The sequence below is a fragment of the Mirounga angustirostris genome, unplaced genomic scaffold, assembly GCF_029215605.1.
Source record: "Mirounga angustirostris isolate CCGP_5_RB_7025 unplaced genomic scaffold, mMirAng1.0.hap1 SCAF_8, whole genome shotgun sequence".
NCBI lineage: Eukaryota > Metazoa > Chordata > Mammalia > Carnivora > Phocidae > Mirounga > Mirounga angustirostris.
The window spans coordinates 77,231,397-77,255,031 of NW_026991716.1; the positions used below are offsets into that span (position 1 = coordinate 77,231,397).

A 23,635-nucleotide genomic window follows, 5' to 3' on the forward strand; every position below is an offset into this window, starting at 1 on the left:
AGCTTAAAAAAGGAGATTACGTCTTAAATATAAAGCATTAGGGGAAAAGATACATGCATTACCATGGTGGAATTAAGGGAGTTTTCTTCTTTATTCTATTTTTCAGTGTTTCTTTTTAATCATTCGCAAAGTTGGATTCCTCTGATACTAAACAAAAGGCAAGTACAGATACCTTCAAAGGGTGCCTGGAGAAAGTCAATCCCAGAAGCTAACGTGTGACTTCCACTCAGTTGATCCTAACAGAGTTGGCTCAATGGGCAACAAGCCTGTGGTCAACCTTAGGCTTTGGAAAGGTTAATGAAATGTAATTCGTCTTTCTAGGTGGCTAGAAGGGTGAGTAAGCAGAAAAGTAGAGACAAGGCAAGAAGAAATCAAAAAGAGAATGACAGAAAAAGTGAAGGCTACAAAGAGAGAAGAAAATGAAAGCGCAGTAAGCAAACCAAGACACCTAGAGACAGGTTCAGTGATGCAGACAAGTGCCCCTCACCAGCCAGGTCCTCACTAACAGAAGAGACACGGAGAGACTCGGGCTCCTGGTGACACCACCACATCCTACAGCTTCTCTGGGTGTCAGCAAGTGGAGCCGGAGTAAAGTTAAGACCGGGCTTACCTGTTTCTCCACTGTTTATTTACCATCAGCCTCCACCTGCCACAGAAAAAAATCTATTTTCCCTGGATCACTGATAATGTGCGACAGAGGTAGGGTGAGAACAGCATAAGCCAACTTTACTCTAGTCTCCCTACTCTCACGAGAGTGCTCTTTAAAGTATTTATTCTTACTCTTGACACTCTTTTTTTTTTTTTTTAAGATTTTATTTATTTATTCATGAGAGACAGAGAGACAGAGGCAGAGGGAGAAGCAGGCTCCCCGCGGAGCAGGGAGCCTGATGCGGGACTCGATCCCAGGACCCTGGGATCATGACCTGAGCCGAAAGCAGACGCTTAACCGACTGAGCCACCCAGGCGTCCCACTCTCGACACTCTTAAACGTGTCAATGGGCTGTGTGTGTGTGTGTGCGCGTAGTGCTATTTTTTAGCCCTTGAATATGCAACTAATACTGCCGATACAGAATGGAGTATGATGAGCTGGGCTTTTCTCCCCACTTCAACTCCCCCACCCCCTCCCAAGATGTTCATTCTAGAAGACTCCTGTCATATAAGGCAAAGCTGTGCTGCTCAGGCACTCCTATGGGAAACAGGCCCCTAGGAGCAAGCGCGTCACTATAAGGTTAATGGTCTCATGGCTTTTAGATATAACGAACTCTGACGTCAGTCTGTGAAATGGCCTCTTGTTACGTCTCTCCTACCACCAAATCCAGCCGCCTAGGTAGGTAGGGGGCTCAAGCATGAGGACCCAAGAATTTGTGAGGAAGGATTAAGCAAAGTCATAAAGAGACAAACAGGGTTTGGAGAGAAAAGGGAAAAGACACGATGACAAAAGTTTAGAGGAAATTCTCTAAATCTAGGACTTAGGAGCTTGGGAAATCAGACAAACAGATGAGAGATATATCCCTAATACTCTCCCACCTCTGTTTTTATGAGTTGGAATAATTTACATGTCTCTGGAGTAAAATCTTAACAACCTTCAATTGGATGGAATCCTTGTACAAGACTGGATAAATTTAAGACCATTTTATTACAGACAGTTCAATCTCTCTCTTGCACAATAAGGAGCATGGTGCTGGGGTTAAAGGATCCAAAGGTAGAGCAACAAACGGACCCCTGTCCCCTTCCCCACAGGCACACATAACCTCCCACATGGCTGGCTCCTTCCTTTCTTTCTGAAGAAGCAGCAGAGGAATCAGAGCAGAGCTCCCTGAGGAGCTCCCCGCAGGCCCCTCTCCATCCTCAAAGTCACAGCTAACATATGTCTCTGGTTCTTCAGGACCCTGGTGTTCTTGCCATCCTCACATGTAGGCAGCAAACATGCCATAACATGGTTTTGCCCCAAGAGACGGAACAACATTTGCCATCCTGCCTTGCCCCCATGCCCTGCTTTCACAGTATGCCATGGAAAACAAACAGCCCAAGTCAGAAGAATGAGAGCATCTTCCCATCAAGCATCGCGAGAGGCTTTCTTCCCCAAGGATAGGCTACACAATTTGATAATGTACTGAAATTTCGACTAGCATGTGACCAATGGTTCTACAAGAAATGGTGATAAGGAAGAGGAAATGAGAGGATTATAAGTTATAAAAAAGAGAGACACTGCTGGTAGCATGAAAACAGTGCCCGGGGAGACAGATGAGGTGCAGTAAGAATGCCAAGTGATAGCATGTCCATCGCCTTCAAGAGGATTACTTCGCACACGCGTCAAGGGTTTCCTCTACTTTATGAAATCATACATAGGATATCTAGTGTTTAGATTCAGGGCTATCACCCTATAAAGGGTCATTTTTTAGTTACTCAGTAATTTAGGAATATCTTAATTAAAGGCAGGATATAGAACTCCCAAGGGGTTACCTGGCTCAGCCTACTCCTCCTGCCTGGGTGACTATGTAAACCAGGGGACACAGATTCCGATGCCTACGGGAGTCAAGAAAGAATAAGATGAAGGAATGGTCAGGCCAGAGAAGACAATGTGAAGTAGAGAGGCCTGGAGGGTCTGCTACTCACCTCCAGGAAAGTAGGAACAAGGCACAATTTCCCAGAACTTCTGATATTCAAGAAAGCCGGAAAATGGAGAGACAATGTAAAATCATGAGCTTGTTTAATGTTGGCAATTTATGTTGGCATTTTGGAAATCCCATAGGGGTTGGATTTGGTTGGCTTTGTATCTTCTATCATACACTTTTCATTTAAGTCCGGGGAATGTTTCTTTAAATCTCCAGGGCTGGAGGCTCCCAATCTGTCTCCTGACCCCTCCAGGGCTGTACCACTGTGGCTTCACTGGGGGCAGCATGCCCTCCAGGAGAGTGGGCCAAGTAGGACTTAGGAACCAAGCTGCTCCACCTGAGTATCAACTCTGCCTCTTCGCATGTGATTTCAGCAAGTTAGTAACCCTCCGTGTGAGTCCTTCCTCCTTTATCCATAAAATTGGGGCAAATTCTTTGTATGTCCTAAGATTGTTTTGAAGATTAAATGGAATAATATGAAGAAAGAATTCAATGCATGGTGTTAAAAAGACATGAGGCCCTTCCCCTCCCGTTTCCCATCACTATTCAGCACCACCTCATTCTGCTTGTAATCACACATAGGAGTTTACCTCTCAACCATCCTACTGGATTCTAAGTATTCTAAGGGAAGATATCTGTTTTATGACCAAAGAGCCAGCACCTGTCCCAATGCTCTACACACAATAGGCTTTCAACATATGCAAAATTTAATTATAATGTTGTTACATAATGTTGTTAAGGACTGAATGTTTATACCGCCGCCCCCCAATTCATATATTGCCTAATTCCCAATGTGCTGGTATTAAGAGACAGGGCTTTGGGGAGGTAATTAGGTTTAGATGAGGTCATGAGGGTGGAGCTCTCATGATGGGATCAGTGCCATTGTGAGAAGAGACACGAGAGAACTTGCATGTATGTGCACTCTTTATCTCTCCCCATCCCCCTGCTGTGTGCGATATACCAGGAAGTCAACCCTCTGCAAGAGATCTCTCACTAGGACCAAATGGGCTGGCACCTTGATCTTGGACTTCCCAGCTTCCAGCACTGTGAGAAATAAACCGTCGTTTAAGCCACTCGGTCTGTGGTGTTCTGTTATAACAGCCCTCACTAGGACAAACGTTCAGGAAGATCTTCCTTAAGTCCGGCACCAATTGAGCCTATTTCCACTTATCTTCTTCTGATGCTTTAACGTCAATATGTATATCTACTCCTCATTTGGCCAGAATATTTTTAGACTAAAAGAAGAAAACCAGGTCCAAATTAAGAATAAAATACTGAAGAATTTTCTCTTGAGACGTATGGCATTGCTTTTAGGTCAAGAGGGTACTTTGGGGGGCCCTGTGTGTGCCTCAGCAGAAAAAAATTAAACGTAAGAGATTTCATCACCCTATTAATAAATAAAGGAGCCTGCTTTCGCTTTAGCATCCTAAGTTCATGTTTGCCAACACTGCATTTCACTGCATGGGGTGTACTTGGTGGCGGCCCAGAGACCCAGGCAATCCCCTATCCATTTGTCCACTATGGTTGAGAAGGCCAACTTGTATTCATCTAAGACGCTTTACCAACCATGCCTGACTACTCCCGGGTTTCTTTGATTTTAAAGAGAAATCCCAGAGACCTTCAAACGATCCCAGCTTCCTTCTCCCTTGAGGAATTTGCTTAACAATTCAGGCAAACACATTTCCTGTGATTTGCTGAGAAGCTAAAATAATTTAACAGAAAACCTAGTTAGCGGGTTACTTCAGAATGACCCACTGAAAAGGAACCAATGACAAGAGAAATAGCTAGAAAGGTATCTCTTTACAGAAGCTCAAAGGGGCCAGCTATCTCTCCAAAAAAGGTTTCCAAGGAAGGAATTTAAATATTCTCAAGAACACCTTGAGGACAAGTGTAATGAGGGGCGACTGCCTTACTGGGGGCTAGTGCTTACAACTGAAACTCATATGCTTAGTAAGCCAGATTGGGTGTAATGCCTTGTTCCTCTGGGAGGAGACTTTCATTAATCCTCAGAAGAAAGCTCAAATTGGCAGGATGGGCCCTTGTCAAAAGCAGTCTCGGGGATTCACTGTTTGTTAATCTCTGCTTTCCTGAGGCTCTAATTCTGTACTTCCCACTACCAGCTTCTCCTTCTTGTGGCTTGTTCTCGTTGAGGGAACCACAACGTCCTGGGTGGTTAACCTGTCCAGAGGGGTCTAGTGTTCACTTCTACCAGAGCCCTACAGCTTTCAGTGCTCTCAAACCAGCTTAGTGTCTATGTCAAAACAGCAGAAGTTCCTGTACTACGCAGGTAGTGGAACCGCAGACCCTTATAGCTCTTCAAACGATGTAACCTTGCGTTTCCATCTCCCATCACCATATCCCAAACACACACACTCAAAGCCTGACACAGACTCTAGAGGGAATTCTACCTGCCCCTTTGGCAAACAGTTCCCATGGGAGTAGAACTATCACAGCCCTTAGACTCTAGAGCCTACGGCCAGGTCTGGGTCACTCACAGGCCTGTGGCATGAATGTCTTCTGGCACATGGGAATTTCCCTTGTAAGTTCTCACTATTATCCAACATACCTAAGGACTGTTCTGGGTGGATGGGGTGCGCATAGGGGGCTAGAAGTGGGTCGGGCTGCACCAGCTCAGTCTACAGTATTCTGCCGGAAATATCCAGTTTGGGGTTCCCTAAAGTCGATTCTGCCGTATTTAGGGTCCCATAGATGGCCATTTGGCTATAAGTCAGGCTAGAGCCAGAAATCTGTTCTTTGGAGCATATGCTACCTTGTTGTGACTCACACCCTAACTCATCCCACAGCAGAGCGACATTGGGTGAGGAAGAGCCTAAGGGTAGCCACGCATCCCCCGCGCAGGCAGCTTCGCAAGGAAGCGATCACCTCCCAGTACGCGACTGCTCTTTCCGCACACGACCAGGGCTGTCCTCCTTCCATGATTTAGAGCTGGACGACTGCACGCGGACGTTCTGGTAGCCTCGGAGAGGCAAGAGGGCAAGGAATGAAACAAGGGCACAACCGCCTCCCTGCCTCATAACCGAGTCCTGTGGAGTCACGGCCTCCTTCAAAAGCAGCCAAGAGAACAGCCGCAGAAAACGGCTCCAGCAGCCGACCTGGAGGCCTCATCCCTGGAGGATCCTCTGATCTCATTACAGCAGTCGACACTAGTCCTCACAAAACAAACAGAGGAAATTTATGCCTGCCTCACCCTGCGGAGAGCTCCACATTCCCTGCTTAATGAGAGTTCCAGCTTCTGAGACCACAGCCACCGGGATGGGGAGGATGTCTGCTTTGCTCCGAAGAAAGAGCTGTTGTCGCCGCCTTTCCCTCTTTCTGGGGCTGGATATGAAGGCAGGGAGCCTGCAGAGAGCCACTGAACTTGTGGCCTAGGCTCTCTGCTCCGGTCCCTGCAGAGAAGTTCCCTTTCTTCTTGTGTCAACATCCCCAAGCTCAGTCGGTGGGGCCACTTCCTCTTGACCGGCTCTGGGAAAGTCGCTGCGCGGCCTTGAAGGGTTCCACCTGCTAAGGCCAGCATCCTGAGAGAGAGAGACTGCTCTGTGTGACAAGGCTCCAGGTCTTCTGGGAGGAAAACCCTTCCCCCAAAACACCCTTGCTTGAGCCTTGGAAAACTTTACCTAACTTGGGGTTCCCACTTCTGGGATAAAGGACAGGAGGGAAAATGTTACTTTATACCCTTGAATTCAATCTCAGAAGTAACTGAGTGCCCAGCTCATGAGAAAAAGAGTGAATTTCCAAACCAAAATAAGAATACAGCAGTGGTTCTGAGCCAGGGTGACTTTGCCCCCCAGGGGACATTCACGATGCATGGAGACTTTTTTTTTTCTTTTCTTTTTATCATGACTGGGGGAGACTGCTACTGGCATCTAGTGGGTAGAGGCCAGGGATGCTGTTAAAATATCCTACCATGCACAAAACAGCCCCCATAATAAAGAATTATTTAGTCCAAAATGCCAACAGTGCTGAGTTTGAGAAACCCTGATGGAGAGGGAACACTCAAGAATGTGGATAGGTTTAAAATAATGACGAATCTTTTTTTTCGTCACAGAAACGTTTTTCAGTTTTTAATGAGTTTGAAAACAAAAAAGCTTCCATTTCAAAATAAAAACAAAATCCCAGATCATATAGATGTTTACAGTGACTAAATTTATCTAAGTAACGTACATACATGTTTAGTTATAAGATGTTAACTAAATTTCTGTGACAAATATGCTTTTTTTTAATATCAAAAATATTATAGCGCTCATGTGGAGTCTTAAGGAAAATCTAGTCATCGCTATATATATAAGTCTTCACTGTAGATGCTGTTATTTCTAGCACAGGTAAGCAGTCAGGGTCATCCAAAATAATGACAACTCTCAATCACATAACGCTAATGTTGATATCCTATAGTCAAAATGTGCACAATTAACACCCACAAAAATTTACCAATTCTCTCTTCGAGTAAAATAAATGAAAACTACCTTTTACCAATGCAGAGTTAGATCATTAGAACTACCTGGAAAACAGTGGAGCGGTTCGACTAGATTCTTTTCAGCACCACTGTGAGTGCTGTGTTATTCTAGGTAAAGGTGTGATCTGAATGTTTACTATCATAACTCCGTGGTGAGTATTCATAGAAGGAATTTATGAGCTATGTTCTATGATTATTAAAACCATATATATATAAACTGAGTATATGTAGGTCTGGAAAAAATGGCAAAATGTTTCAACTTCTACAATATCAACAAGTATGAGAAACCGTAGTGATGCTGACCTACATTCCAGGGAGACTGAGGAAAACAGGTGCGTAGTAGAGCTCTAAATAAATGCAGAATTGCAGAAATGTGTCACAATGAGAGTAATCATGGTGCATATTTTGAAATTCTCCCATTTTTAATTTTCTGAACCTATCTCAAAATATTCCCTTTCCTCCACATAGCATACTCTCACTACATCGGGTATAAGAACATATGGTTAAGATAACCCAGTCATTATTCTCTCCTGAACTCTTTTAGTCCAGCAAAAGAAGGAAAAATCTGCTTCCAAGCACAGCTAATGCATGTGAAGCACATTTGAAGAACAAAAAGAATTTCATGAATGAGCAGAAGACAATTTTTTAATGGACTGTTTTAGAGGCTTGTGGTATAAAAAGTAAACAAAACTGATTCACGAACTGTTAATACTGTTTACTATGATGCAAGAGTTGGGCTTTTTTTTTTTTTTTTTTAATGTTCCAGAAGCCAGAGGAAAAGGAATACTGTGGTAGGGAAAAATGCTACCTTCCATGGCATTTCAAAATCATTGCTCAATTCCTCTTGAGCAAGGAAGCCATAGTAATGACTTTATTTTACCTGCCTCAATTATGGTATACCTCGAAGTAATTCTCCACATTATCCCACTTTCCTCTCTCCACTCAAGTCCTGCTAAATAATTTCTGGAAACCATTAACCAAGAGTCCTGTTTCAATTTTCCTCTCCTTCCTCCCCTGTTGCCTCAGTCATGCTGGAGTCAGGACAAAGCAAACTTGTATTACATCACAGAGCAAACTCATTTTCTCTAAACCATTCTTGGTAGTTTACTGCTACTGGAACCCAATGCTGTCAACAGTGTGGTCTTTGTTTGGTGGGTGTTGCTTTAAAAATAAAAAAAAAAGTTTCCCCACGCCCCGTTCTGCTTTTAAATACAGGCGAATAGTTTGAGGAGCCTCCCCGGCCTGGCTCCACCCCGCTGTGTAAACTAGACATTACCTTATACACAAATGAATCTACAGCATTCCTCAGTCTAGCTGCCTTGCTGCAAAATTCCTATGCTCTCCAGCAGCCACGCAGCACACCCTCCCCCTGGCTTCCCTCCTCTTTCCTCTTCCCCCACCCTCTCTCTCTCTCTCTTTTTTTTAAATTTCCACTGCCTCACTGTGTTTTTGTGTAAATGATCTCACATGACTCAACAAATCCATCTGCCTGAAGCAGGCCAAGTCTGGAGCCCTCCCAGGAGGGAGGAGAAGAATTGCTTTGTGGAAAGGACCTGGAGCTCTGCCCTTTCTCTGGCTCGAATTACCCGCCTGTCAGGCCTGACGGATTTGGCTAAAAATAAAAGGAAGCGGGCCGTGAAAAGCAGATGAATGGGCTCAGCAGTTCCTTAGATAACACAGGCCTGCTGTTGCCCAAAGCTCCCCAAACAGAAACTTCAAATGCAGGCCCTGTGAGCTCGGCGATGTGGCTTCCAGGTGAAAGGGGGCTGTCAGATCCACTGGAGGAGGGAGGGGGGCATGGCCTGTGTTTTAGATTTCTGTTTCAGAACGTGTGTGTGTGTATGTGTGTGTCTGAGAGAGAGAGAGAAAGAGAGAGAGATTCCTGTATAAAAAGGTTCTCAGAAAAACAGGAGAGTTCAGTGGAGTGAAGGCTTGGCTTGCAAAAAAAAAAAAAAATGTTGTTTCCACTACAGAATTACTCTTCTCCCTACCTCCCAACACCAGACATTTTAAGCCTCCCTATGATGTCACTTCTGCATTCAGAGCCAGCAAAAAGCTAAAAGTCCTTCTTGTAAGTGTATGCCCAGTGCCCGCAGTGGGTATTAAGCACTTAGGTTGGCAATGTAATGACACACTGTAACAATCTGTAATATGAAGCAGTCAGCAAAGCCCTGGCTCTGAAAGCTATTTCTCCCGACCATTAACCATATGTTTGGCTCCTCGGATAGCCAAGCGGGTGTTCCAGCTTACCATCTGGTTTCTATCCACACAAGCAACTGCAAAGCACAGACTATCTCCCTCTGGAGCTGCGTGTTTCTTTTTCTCTCTCTTTTCCGTTCTTCCCTTCCCTTTTTCCTCCTCCCAGACCCTTTGGTTCCCTCTGCTAAAGAATTCTCTGCCATTCATCACGTGCAAAGAAAACTTTACCTGACGTGGTAGCAGCAGAGTCATTAAGAACGCACAGCTGTATTGTAAACATGCCAGAGGGCCGTTTACCATCCGCTGAATCTGAAGAACACAGTCTCTACCCCCTTCTTCATCTCCTATTGAGCGCTGACACTTGATCCAGTTTGTTAAAAATAGGTACATTCTTGACAGATCCAGGGGTTGTTGTGGTGCCCTTCACACTCACTTCATATTCTGGGAGTGGGGCTTTAAAGCACACGCAAGGGTGCGCACGAACACACACACGCACACACACACACACACGTTTGCCTCTGCATTCAATCTGCATGACATCAGTCTCTCACAGATGACATACCGGCTGCAAATAACGAAGTTAACTAAATAAAGGATTCTATTCCTTTTTATGCCCTAAAGGATTCCATCCCAAGTGTGTGTGTGTTTCTTCCTTCCTTCCTTTCTTTCTTTCTTTCCCTTTTCTTTTTTTCTTTCTTTTTTTCTTCCTTTCTTCCTTTCTTTGAGAGCCAGCCATTTCAACAAATCGATAATTTGCAAAACGTATGCTAATTTACATCTGCATTTTAATAGTATAAATCATGGAACATGCTATCAAGAGTTCGTGGGATTTTCTTACCAAGTGCCAGAGCACTGATCCTGGATTTTCTTCTTTTCAAAATTTCAGGAACTTTGTAACTTTTTAAAAATATATGGAAAGACCTGTGATAAACAGAAATTAGTAATTTTTTCTCCTGTCCCCACAAGAATTATACGTGCCTTACCAGCCTGTTTTTACAGAATTAGGAAATTCAAGCTAATTCTTTCCCACACCTTAAAAAAAAAGCACTGGTTTCTCACATACCAAGAACAAAAGGAACAGTATCATTAAAAAGTGATTAAGCAGAATGTCAGATTTTATCAACATGGAGGGCTATGGAGGTTCTGTCATGGGAGAAGTGTTTATTCAGGCTAACAAGCACGCCAGGAAGGCCACTACCTGTGCAAACTTTTACACCCACTGCCCTTGTCAGTCCCCTTTCCATGATCTAAAATAGATCTTTTGTTAGCTATTTCTACCAGTAAGGGACATTAAAGTTCTGCTGCATGTAGGTTTTAGAGAAATGGGAAATTTTAATTTCAGACAACTTAGGAAATTGTCTACAGAAGTTAGGCTTAATTAGATTTTGTTTTGACCCTGAAATCCTACATTAAGAATAACATCACGTTACTTTTTTTTTTTTTTAAAGATTTTATTTATTTATTTGACAGAGAGAGACACAGCGAGAGAGGGAACACAAGCAGGGGGAGTGGGAGAGGGAGAAGCAGGCTTCCCGCGGAGCAGGGAGCCCGATGCGGGGCTCGATCCCAGGACCCTGGGATCATGACCTGAGCCGAAGGCAGACGCTTAACCGACTGAGCCACCCAGGCGCCCCCATCATGTTACCTTTACTCACAATATCGTTAATAAAAGGAAAGAAAAATGATCACCTAAAAACTTCAACATTTTTATAGTGTACCTAGCTCTTTAAGCACTTGTGGAATCACCTTATCACAAGATATTTATGCTATTCATAAATACTGGTAACTAGGCGCTCCTCCCCCAGCCCAATTACAGCAGGATCCCTGGGGGTGGGCCTGGGCATCAGTACTTTTGAAAGCTTCCCAGTTGTATCTATCATGCAGCCAGAGTTGAGAAGTCTTATGCTGTATGAACACTCATGACACCAGAAACTAGGAAACATTTGGGATGGAAACGGAAATGAAATTTAGGATTAGAACAGTGACTTTCAATCTTGTTTAGAAGTAGAATCTTCAATTGAAAAAATCTTATATGAAATCCCTGTATACAAAATAGTAAAAGTGTCACTTATACTCTCATTTTATACTCTCAGTCTGTACTCTCATCCATAGATTTCATAAGTTCAGATATATAATTTTTTAATTACTGTAAGTCAACCAGTGAAGATGAAGAGGCCATTTTATTGAATATAAAAGTCTGAAATTGGGGTCATGGCTGAGAAGTCCAGCGCTGTCCACCTCAACATCCAATTTTTTCCATGGCCAATGGTTCAGATGATCAAGGCTGGATATATGTAAAAAGAGCAGTGTGTACAGCAGTAGGATTACATTAATTCATACATTAATTTAATAAATGTCGATTAAATGCCTAGTACACACCAGATACTGCCCTCATGGGTCATCACAGGAATAAACTGCGCCTTTTCCCTTGAGAAGCCTAGTTAAGAAGACATATCATGGCACCACAGCAATGTAAGCATAATAATAGAGGCATCAAGAGCCTGTGATGGGGAGAATTGGCTAATTCTCTCTGAGGAAACGGGGCATAACTTCACCAGCATGGGACAATTAAATCAGGTCCTAAAAATATGAGTAAGATTTTTAGAGCTAACAAAGAAAGGGAAGGACATTTCAGGAAGAAGGAAGAGTATATGAAAAGCAAAAAAAAAACAAAAAAAACAAACAACTCACAAGTATAAATAGGTTTGGTGAGATCTGGGGGTTACGAGAAATTCTAAAGAGGTCAGGAAGGGCTGGGGCACAAGGCTAAAGAGGTGTCTGAGGCCAGGTTATAAGAAACTTGAAATGTCATGATACAGTTAAGATTAACACTGACCAGGGCGCCTGGTGGCTCAGATGGTTAAGTGTCTACTTTGGGCTCAGGTCATGATACCAGGGTCCTGGGATCGAGTCCCACATCGGGCTCCCTGCTCCTTGGGAGCCTGCTTCTCCCTCTGCCTCTGTCTCTCATGAGTAAATAAATAAAATCTTAAAAAAAAAAAAAAAAAAAGACTAGCACTGACCAAAAGACATATAAGGTGAACCATACACATAATTTCAAATTTTCCAATATCCACATTAAAAAAATAAAAAGAAATAGAATTTAATTTTGATGATACATTATTTAGACCAGTTTATCGCAAATATAACCATTTCAACATGTAATCAATATAAAAATGATTAATGAGATATTTTACATTTTTTTTCTCACTAGGTCTTTAAAATAGGGTGTGGGATTTTTATCTATAACATCCCAATTTGGACTAGCCACATTTTAAGAGCTCAACAGACACACGTGGCTAGTGGATACTCTATTGGAGAGCACAGGTTTACCCCTTATCCTACAGGGAGTGTAGGCCAAAGGACTTGCTGGGGACAGCAACAGTGTGGAGAAGTAGATAGAAGACTAGGTCTGGGAGAGGCTTGCAGGCTGTTTCCATAGTCCAAGCAAGGGAAGAGAAGGATGACACTTGAGACCAGGCATGGCATGGCAGTAGGATGGCATGGAAGGGTCAGAATCAAAAAACATTTCTAGAAAGAATTCATAAGGGACACCTGGGTGGCTCAGTTGGTTGGGCGTCTGCCTTCGACTCGGGTCATGATCCCGGGGTCCTGGGATCGAGTCCCGTATCAGGCTCCTTGCCCAGTGGGGAACCTACTTCTCCTTCTGCCTGCCTCTTTCTCTCTGACAAGTAAATAAATAAAATCTTAAAAAAAAAAAGAATTCATAAAACTACAAATGATTGTATATGAGAGATAAAGGAGGAAAAAATCATGCAACTGTCAAATAGATTTTTAGTGCTAAAATTTGTGCTTAGTGTAAAGTTACTGTGTATTTAAGATGAGGTTGTGTTGTTCCTTTCAAGCTTGCTTCCCTCTGCTGTGGAAAGCAATGTCATTTAATAAACATGTGCTGAGCACCCACCATGAGCTAGGTAACGCCAGCAACTATCATGAATGAGACACAGTTCTTCCCTTCAAGGGGCTCAGATATAGTGTGGGAGACAAACAACAAGCTACAAGGAAGTGCTAAGTATATTATCAGAAGGATGTGAAAGGAGGTCTACAAAATGTTCCATAAAGTATAACATAACTATTTCCTACAGTAGATTCAGTGGAACTTTAGAGATAGCAGGGAGTGGGGCTTTCAGATAGTAGTAGGCATATCAACTATCAAATTTTTTTGATTCAAGAAAACAGTTCACCCATTTTACCCATCCTGGCTCTTACAACCACCAATCTGTTCTCTGTACCTATCAGGAGCTTATTTGTATGTTTTTTTTAAGATTCCACATGTAAGAGAGACCATTTGGTATTTTTCTTTGCCTGACTTATTTCACCTAGCATAATGCCCTTGAGGTCCACCCATGTTGTTGCAAATGGTAAGATTGTATTTTTTATGGCTGAATAATATTCCACTGAAAATATATTTTATATGCATATATATAAGTAACAATTTCTTTATTCATTCATCTATCAATAGGCACTTAGGTTGTTTTCATATCTTGGCTATTTTAAATGCTGCTGCAATGTACATGGTGGTACACATATCTTTCAAATTCATGTTTTTGTTTTCTTCAGATAAATATCCAGAAGTGGAATTGCCAGATAATAAAGTAGTTCTATTTTTAATTTTTTGAGGAACCGCCATATGATTTTCCACAGTGGTTGCACCGATTTACATTCCTACCCACAGTATCTAAGGGTTCCCTTTTCTCTACATCCTTGTCAACACTTGTTATTTCTTGTCTTTTTGATTTAACAGACATTCTAACAGGTATGAGGTGACATCTCATTGTAGTTTTCATTTCCATTTCCCTGACAATTAATGACGTTGAACATCTTTCCATGTACCTATTGGCTATCTATATGTCTTCTTTTTTTTTTAAAAGATTTTATTTATTTATTTGACAGAGAAAGAGACAGTGAGAGAGGGAACACAAGCAGGGGGAGTGGGAGAGGGAGAAGCAGGCTTCCCGATGTGGGGCTTGATCCCAGGACCCTGGGATCATGACCTGAGCTGAAGGCAGACACTTAACGACTGAGCCACCCAGGCACCCCATGTCTTCTTTTTTTTAAATTTAATTTAATTTATTTATTTGACAGAGAGAGACACAGCGAGAGAGGGAACACAAGCAGGCGGAGTGGGAGAAGGAGAAGCAGGCTTCCCGATGTGGGGCTTGATCCCAGGACCCTGCGATCATGACCTGAGCTGAAGGCAGACATTTAACGACTGAGCCACCCAGGCACCCCATGTCTTCTTTTCTTTAATTTAATTTAATTTATTTATTTGACAGAGAGAGACACAGCGAGAGAGGGAACACAAGCAGGCGGAGTGGGAGAGGGAGAAGCAGGCTTCCCGCAGAGCAGGGAGCCCGACGCGGGGCTCAATCCCAGGACCTTGGGATCATAACCTGAGCTGAAGGCAGACGCTCAATGACTGAGCCACCCAGGTGTCCCTATCTATATGTCTTCTTTGAAAAAATGTCTATTCAGATCTTCTGCCCCTTTTTAAATCAGATTGTTTTTCGTTTTTGTGCGTTGTTTTGGTTTTTTTTTTTTTTGCTACTGAATTGCACGAGTTCTTTATATATCTTGAATATTAGCCCTTATCAAATATAGGACTTGCAAATTATTTTCCCCTTTCAGTAGGTTGCCTTTTCATTTTGTTGGTGTTTCTTCTGCTGTACCAAACTTTTTAGTTTGAAGTAGCCTCACTTATTTATTTTTGCTTTTGTTGCCTTTGCTTTTGCTGTCAGGTTCAAAAAATCATCATCAAGACCAAAGCCAAGGAGCTTACTGTCTATGTTTTCTTCTAGGAGTTTTACGATTTCAGGTCTTTCATTTATGTCTTTAATCCATTTCAAGTTAATTTTTGTGTGTGGTATAAGATAGGGGTCCAGTTTCATTCTTTTGCATGCAGCTTTCCAATTTTCCCAACACCATTTATTGAATAGACTATCCTCTCTCCATTGTATATCCTTGGCTCCTTTATTGTAAATTAATTGACCAAATATAAATGGTCAATTTCTGGGCTTTCTATTCTGCTCCACTGATCTATCTGTTTTTACTCCAATACCATACTCTTTTGATTACTATAGCTTTGTAATGTAGTTTGAAATTAGGAAGCAGAATGCCTCCAGCTTTGTTCTTCTTTCTCAAGATTGCTTTGGCTATTCAGGGTCTTTTGTGGTTCCAAACAAATTTTAGGATTGTCTGTTCTATTTCTGTGAAAAATAACACTGGAATTTTGATAGGGATTACATTGAATCTATATACTGCTTTTTGATGGATTGTTTGGGGTTTTTTATATACAGTGTCATGTCATCTGCAAATAATGACAGTTTTACTTGTTCCTTTCCAGTTTGGATGCCTCTTTTCTTTTCTTTTTCTTGCCTGACTGCTCTGGCTTGGACTTCTAATACTATGTTCTTAAATGTAAATGAACTGAATTACCCAATCAAGAGAAAGAGTAGCTGAATGAATAACAAAATGAGACCTATCTATATGCTGCCTATAAGAGACACTCTTTAGATGTAAGGATACACATAGACTGAAAATGAAGAGATGGAAAAAGATATTCATACAAATGGAAACCAAAAGGAAACTGGAGTAGCTATAGTTATATCAGACAAAATGGACTTTAAGTCAAAAACTGTAATGAGACCAAAAAAAGGTGTTACATAAGGGCTCAATCCAACAAGAAGATAAAACATTTGTAAATATTGATGCATCCAACATAGAAGCAACTAAACACATGAAGCAAATATTAACAGGCCTAAAGGGAGAAATACAATGATAGTAGGGGACTTCAATGCCTCACTTACATCAATGGATGGATCATCCAGACAGAAAATCAATAAAGAAACATTGACCTTAAATGACGTGTAAGATCAGATGTACTTAACAGATATTTACAGAACATTCCATCCAAAAGCAAAAGACTACACATTCTTCTCAAATACATATGGAACATTTTCTGAGACAGATCATATGTTAGGCCGTAAATAAACTTAAGAGAACTGAAATCTTATTAAGCGTCTTTTCCAACCACAATGGTATGAAACTAGAAATTAATTACATGAATAAAATTGGAAAAATCACAGATATGTGGAGGTTAAACAACATGCTAGTGAAAACCAATGGGTCTTCTTAAAATCAAAAGAAAATTTAAAAATACCTTGAGACAAATGAAAATGGAAATGTACCAAATCAAAATTTATGGGATGCAGCAAAAGCAGTTCCAAGAGGGATGTTCACAGTGATAAATGCCTACCTCAAGAAACAATAAACATTTCAAATAAACAACCTAACATTACACCTCAAGAAAACAGAAAAAGAAGAACAAACGAAGCCCAAAGTTAGGTAGAAGAAAGGAAATAACAAATATTAGAGCAGAAATAAATAAATGAAAGAGAGACTGAAAGGACAATAGAAAAGATAAATGTCACCAAGAGCTGGTTCTTTCAAAGGACAGACAAAATCAACAAACCTTTAGCTAGACTCACCAAAGAGAAAGAGAGAGAGAGAGAGACAGCGCACACTCAAATAAAATCAGAAATGAAAGAGGAAATGTTACAACTGATAACACAGAAATATAAAGAATCATAAGAGACTACACTGAACAATTATACATCAACAAGTTGGACAACCTAGAAGAAATGGATAAATTCCTAGAAACATACCACCTACCAAGACTGAATCATGATGATACAGAAAATCTGAACAGTCCAATTACTAGCAAGGAGATTGAATCAGTAATCAAAAACCTCCCAAAAAACAAAAGTCCGGGACCAGACTGTTTCACTGGTGAATTCTACCAACATTCAAAGAAGAATATAGATCCTTCTCAAACTCTTCCAAAAAACAGAAGAGGGAGGAACTCTTCCAAACATATTTTAAGAGGCCCTGATACCAAAACCAGACAAGGATGCCACAAAAAAAGATTATTATAGGCCAATATCCCCGATGAACATAGACACAAAAATCCTCAACAAAATATTAGCAAACTGAATTCAACAACAGAGTAAAAGGATCATATACTACAATCACGTGGGATTTACGCCAGGGATGTAAGAATGGTTTAATATCCACAAATCAGTCAATGTGATACACATTAACAAAATGAAGGATAAAAATCATATGATCATCTCAATAGATGCAGAAAAGCATTTGATAAAATTCAACATCTGTTTATGATAAAAACTCTCAACAAAGCAGATACAGAGGGAATGTACCTCTACACAATAAAGACCATATATGATAAGCCCACAGCCAACATCATATCCAATGGTGAAAAGCTGAAAGCTTTTCCTCTAAGATTAAGAACAAGACAGAGATGACCACTGTTGGCAATTTCATTCAACATTGTATTGGAAGTCCTACCCAGAGCAATTAGGCAAGAAAAAGAAATAACTGACTTTTAAAAGATTTTATTTATTTGTCAGAGAGAGAGAGAGTACAAGCAGGGGGAGTGGGAGAGGGAGAAGCAGGCCTCCCGCTGAGCAGGGAGCCCGATTGGGGGCTCGATCCCAGGACCCTGGGATCATGACCTGAGCCGAAGGCAGACGCTTAACGACTGAGCCTCCCAGGTGTCCCAGAAATAACTGACTTTTAAAACTGATGTAGCATATGATTTATTTCTGTGTTTGTATTTGGTGGCAATGTGTTAAGAAAATCCTGATGTTCACAGGTAACTACAGGTATCACTTGCTGTCTGAATCCCTGCTCTATAAACTCAGGGACCAAACAGATTCAGACAAATTTTCAGATAAATGTTTTGCTATCTGCTAGTCTTATTACTTGTCTATGAAACTTAGAAACCTAATTGACACAAATAACACTGTATTCTTTTCTATGGGAACTCACTGTGGGAAATTTCTGTATCCATATTCTGGAAATGAATGAATTGAAACAGCAAGGGACAGTTATACTGAAAATGGTAACAGTTCTTTAGCAATTCATTTTAGCAATTCATATCTCACAATATGCCTCAAAACCCCAAAAGCTTGGGAAAGATGCAGTAGTTAAGATTTTTTTATTTCAAATTTTAACACTAAAGATAATCTGACAACTACTTGATTTAACAGTCAAGGAGCATCTAAAATGTAGAGTGGGTATACAAAACCCTAAGACAGAATATATGTCATTAAGTGATGTGCGCTTTGTTTACTTACTATATAACTGGCCATTAATCTACGCAGAAAGCTACACCCAACAGAGAACCCCACACCCCCCGCAAGCTTTGCCCGGCATAGAATTGAGTGGGCTAAATATGTTTAACAAGAGGAATTTGCTTGTTCAATTCATGATCAGGCTGGAATCTGAAAAGCACTGGTACTGAACTTCCTTATCAATGACTAACTTATAAGAAGTTCAAATATATAAGCCCAAACAGCAGAAAACACTTAATTTAAGATTAACTTGATAGTCCAATTCAATGCCTTGGTGGTCCCAATGTGTTAAAATTTCATATACAACATGTTTAAGTATGCATGTGCTTTTATTATGATTATACAAAATTGTTTAAAATATATTAAAAATGAAATGCAAATTAAACATTTGCAGAGCCCCTCAAGTATCTCCAGGAAACTTCTGCAGACCAGAGTTTTTGAAAACTACTGGCTTACGGCCCCCAAGGTTAAGATGTAAATCTAAGAGCAACAATTTGGTGCACCTACTATTTAAGGTTCATCGGGGCATTCCTAAACTTTAGCCAAGAGCAGATACCACTCCTCATTATCCTAAAAGCACTAAAGCTGAGAAGCAATCCTGAAAGAAACCGTTTTAAGATTCTCTGGTGAGTTCAAATTAAAGCGGCTGGGACCCAAATCTGACATACATTATTCACTTCTCAATGTTGTTCATTCACTGATTCTCTCAACAATATTCACTGAGCACCTACTATGTGCCAGGCACTGTTCTAAAATTTGAGCTACACCAGTGAAGAAAACAGACAAAACCCCTACCTTTATGGAATTTAGAGTCTTGGGGGGGGAAGGGGAGCAGCGGTGGGGAGACAGACTTCAAACACAAATAAGAAACATAATAAATAAGTTATTTTTGTTATAAAGTGACAGGTACAATAAAAAAAGGGAAATGGAATGGAGAAGAAAGGCTGCAATTTTAAATAGGATGGTCAGGGGAGGTGAGGAGGTGAAAGTGGGTCAGTGACTTGAAGGAGGTGAGAGGTAAACCAAGAGATGGGTTGAAGCAGTGGGTCTCAAAGTGCGGTCCCAGGACCATCAGCATCCCCTGAAAACTTTTCACTGGCTCAAAACCGTGGGGAGGGGTGGGTGACAGTCTGTCTTAACCAGTGCTCCAGAAGATTCTGATGCACACTAAGTCTGAGGACCACGGCCCTAGGAAGAGGGAGGGCCCTAGACTAGAAGCAGGCCTAGGACATTCTACAGAAACAGGGGTAAGATCGGGGTCTGGTCACGAGTGCCAGAAGGACACTGGCGGAGGTGAGGAAAGAGAGCTGGAGGGCAACCAGAGCACGGACAGCTTTTAGGCCACAGCGAGGCTTTTACTCCAAGTGAAATGGGGAGCCTTGTGGGGGGGGTTTGGGGGAGAGGAGCCACATGGCCTGGTTTATATTTTAAAAGGTTCATGTTGGCTGTTGTGCTGAGTAGAAACACTACATTATTTGCCTCAGGAGAAGACTCCTTAACTTCTTCTTCTTCTTCTTTTTTTTTTTTTTTAAAGTATCACAACTCTGAGATCAGGACCTCAGTGGAAATTAAGAGTCACCTGAGCCACCCAGGTGCCCCAAGACTCCTTAACTTCTACATTCCTCTTTGGGCAGTGGTGCGCGGTTCCATGTTGAAATATGGTCACTGACAGTGGAGAGCTCCCATTCGTAGTGTTTGCTGATGTCCTTGGTGTAAATACTCCCACCACAGTGGATTTCAAGCTGCCAACATGACTCACTGAAACAGGAGTTGTGAAGGGATGTGTGCAACCTGCTCCCAACACTGACTTTAGGTCCCAATGTCCCTGCTACCACTGAGAACACCTAAAAATGGTGGGGAATTGTGTAAATCTGAAAGTGTTAATGTGACTTCAGATATAAACGTAGTGTGTTCTGCTGGCATATTACTGTTAATCAAATACAGATCTCAATTCCTCAGAAGTTAGCATTAAGACAATACATAAACTTCATTTAAAAAATAACCTCAGCATTAAACCCCAACTGCCTTTACTCAATAAACCTATTTACCTTTTAGCTGGGGTTCCTCTGCTATCGCTTTTTTCCTTTTACTATAATTAATACTTTGGACCCTTCAAAGCATGCACTGACTGGGATTTGCCCTGGAGAATGTGCAGGGCTGCGCCTCCAAGAGCTCACAGAAATCTGGCGCAGGCCATCAAGGAGTATGCATTACAAGAACAAAAGTTTGCATTTATCCAAAGATGAAGTGAAATTTCAATCTGATTTGCTGTTAAGAAACTTCCCTTAGCCTAAAAGAATGGCCCTATTTCTGTCAGTCGGGGCAGATTGTAGTTTGTGAAAAATATGTTAGAAGTATAGCACCGTCTATGAAGAAAAAGTCGCTCTATAATATACCCCTGATAAACAAAAAGTGTTTGCTGCTATCCGGGATACGTGCTCCACACACTGTCCAGTCTGCATCAGCCCTCAGCCGCGTCCCACCCACACCCAGACCCCAGCCGGCCGGATCAGCGAATGTGCAGGAGCTTGCACTCCCGTAAAACAATGAGGTCTTTCAGGCCTTACAATCTTGTGAAGAAACAGGCTGAAACGTCATGGGAAAAATTAGGAAATCTCGGAGGAAAACAGCTCACAAAATGAGGGGTGGAACCCCTTGCTCACATGGTCTAATTCCCGAACAAAGGGAAACAACCATGACAGCCCCCTGCCTGCTCTGACCCTTCCCTTGCAAAAGAGAGGCGTCCCAACCTCCTTTTCTTCCCTTGGGGGTGACAACAGCATGATACACACATCGCAATGAGAACATTTTTAAACCTACAGGAGCAAAGCTCATTTCAAAAGCTTTACCCTCAAGGAAAGTGTAAAAACCAACACAAACTACCAGTCTTGTTCGGCGAGCTGTAATAGCAGCACAATTGCAGACCAACTGGACTTCAACAATTGCACAAAGTAAAACAGAACGTCTTCTAATATACACAGATACACATATTTTTTAGGTCTTCCTAAGTCTTCTTGCTATTAAATCTCACACAGCTAGCTCCGCCTCATTACCTGCCATACCTAGTTTGTACCTTTCACACCTGCCTCGCTAGCTGGCCCCGTGGCGACCAGCGCTCCATCCTCTAGCTCCCAGTTGTTGCCGCAAGTTACTCGGCTTGCAAACTGCCCCTCTCTCTTACCCACCAAACGACATCTCTCTCATCTTAAAAATCTCAGTTTAAGACTCTGTACAACCTGCACAATGAATTTCGAGATTAAGTACATTTGCAAACTTGCCAACAAATTTACCCTTCTACTTTAGTATGCTTTTACAATCCCACTACGGTTTCCAATTGGTTAAAGTAATCAAACTTCTCTAAACTCTCTGAGGACACAGTCTGAGTCAGTCCTTCCCTATGTGATCTCCAACTTTCCACCAGATTGCTATATGTAAGATTTTATCAACTGTTAAGCACCACAGGGCATGTCAGCTGTTGTCGGTCTGTAGTCAATCTGACGCTTAACTGTTTGGGGAAAAGACCCACAAGTGACTTACTATTATAAAGCATTATGTGGAAGAGGTGCTTATTTTGCTCCTGGAAGAAAAAGGCAACATGGATTGAAATCACGAAAATGTTTTAAAAGGTAAAACAATTTAAAAAGAGACGAAGAGGGGCAACTGGATGACTCAGTCATTAAGCATCTGCCTTCAGCTCAGGTCATGATCCCGGGGTCCTGGGATCGAGCCCCGGATCGGGCTCCCTGCTCCGCGGGAAGCCTGCTTCTCCCTCTCCCACTCCCCCTGCTTGTGTCCCCTCTCTCGCTGTGTCTCTCTGTCAAATAAACAAAATCTTTAAAAAAGAGAGAGAGAGAGAGACAAAGAGACATATCACACAGTCAAGAGAAGAGTCCAGTGAGGCTGAGAACCTTACAAAGATATCTCAGAGACATGTCACCAGTATCACTCCAAGCACCTAAGCAGAAGAACACCCTGTGGGGAGAAACCGTTATTTGACATTGAGGTAGAATTCCAGGTCGGGTAGTGAGCTGAGTGGAATTTACTGCAAACTGATCATGCTAGCTAAAATGCAGGAGACGGTGGTGAGGCACTGTCAGAGAGATGAAAAGTAAGTTCAGTCCACAGAGGAGATTCCACAGTCAACACGCCTGTGAACGCAAGTCAGACCAAGTCTGAAACCAGTGGTTCAAACTTGGCTGCATATCAGAATCACCTGCAGAGCTTTTTTAAGACTCCCACTGCCCAGGTCGCATCCCATACCAATAAAATCAGAATGTCTGGGGTGGGAGCCAGGCAGCCATAGTTCTTAAAGATTCCCAGGTGATCCCAATATGCATCACAGTTTTGGAACCACTGTCCTAGACTCTGGTGGTAAAGATTTTGCTCAATGAGGAAAGTACAAAATAACTTACAGGAAAGGTGATAATGGCGATGAGTCAAAGTAAACTTTGACACTTTCAAGTGGAACATCATTACTTTGGTTCAAATAAGAAGACACAGTCTTTAGAAGACCCTCGATGAACTTGTGGCCTTGGGTTTTAGACTAGGAAAGGGAAACTGGGCATGATGGTGGCTAAGCTCCGTTGACAACACTAATAACTGGAATGTAGACCATTGTGCTGTCAAGGTATTCGGCTTTACAGTAAGCAGCCTAGATGCAAGGCCTATGCCAGCCACCTGCTGGCCGTGGGGCCACAGGCCACTGCCCAACCAAATAACCTAGTGTTCTATCTGAGGTGTTATCTACCTTGGGTGCCTTTTAGCCTAATGCAAGCTGTAATCCCAAACATCCTGACTGGTTTGCCGAGGAACCCCTGGATCCATATATTTTAAAAGCTCCCCCCTCCCAGGTGACGGTTATGCCATAGGAATGTGGAGAACCACCAGCACAGAGTTTATGAGAAAGGAGTCTGAGGCCATACAACTTGGACTCAAATCCCTGCTCCACCAGTTACCAGCTATGGCTCAGTTTCCTTATTTGCAAAAACGGAGCTAATGGATAAGACATCTGTTGTGGGGCTTAACTGACAATCCATTAATCCACTTCACTGGATCATTGTGAGTATCTGGCGTTAACACTTGGTACATAGCAAACGCTCAATTTTATAGATATCACATACATACAGGTACATGGGTGTATTTGTCATAAGGATTAAATGGTACGATGTATATAAGTT

The 23,635-nt window shown here is 42.0% G+C and overlaps 1 protein-coding gene across 11 annotated transcripts in view; it reads right to left on the reverse strand.

Moving 5' to 3' along the window:
* Window positions 1–23,635, reverse strand: part of BACH2 (BTB domain and CNC homolog 2) — a 350,221-nt gene that overhangs the window by 257,469 nt on the left and 69,117 nt on the right. For 2 of the 11 annotated variants that reach the window (XM_064597877.1, XM_064597887.1), the window contains exons 1-2: window positions 9,514–9,642; window positions 5,824–6,151 (exon numbers count right to left, since the gene is read on the reverse strand). The exons of 4 other annotated variants lie outside the window; for them this stretch is intronic. In XM_064597877.1, coding sequence (XP_064453947.1) covers window positions 5,824–6,150 — 327 coding nt within the window. In that variant the 5' untranslated portion in view covers window position 6,151; window positions 9,514–9,642. Of the gene's footprint in view, window positions 1–5,823; window positions 6,152–9,513; window positions 9,825–23,635 lie in introns of those variants that run through there. 5 more of the 11 variants (XM_054505470.2, XM_064597879.1, XM_064597885.1 and 2 more) reach the window with 5 other exon arrangements.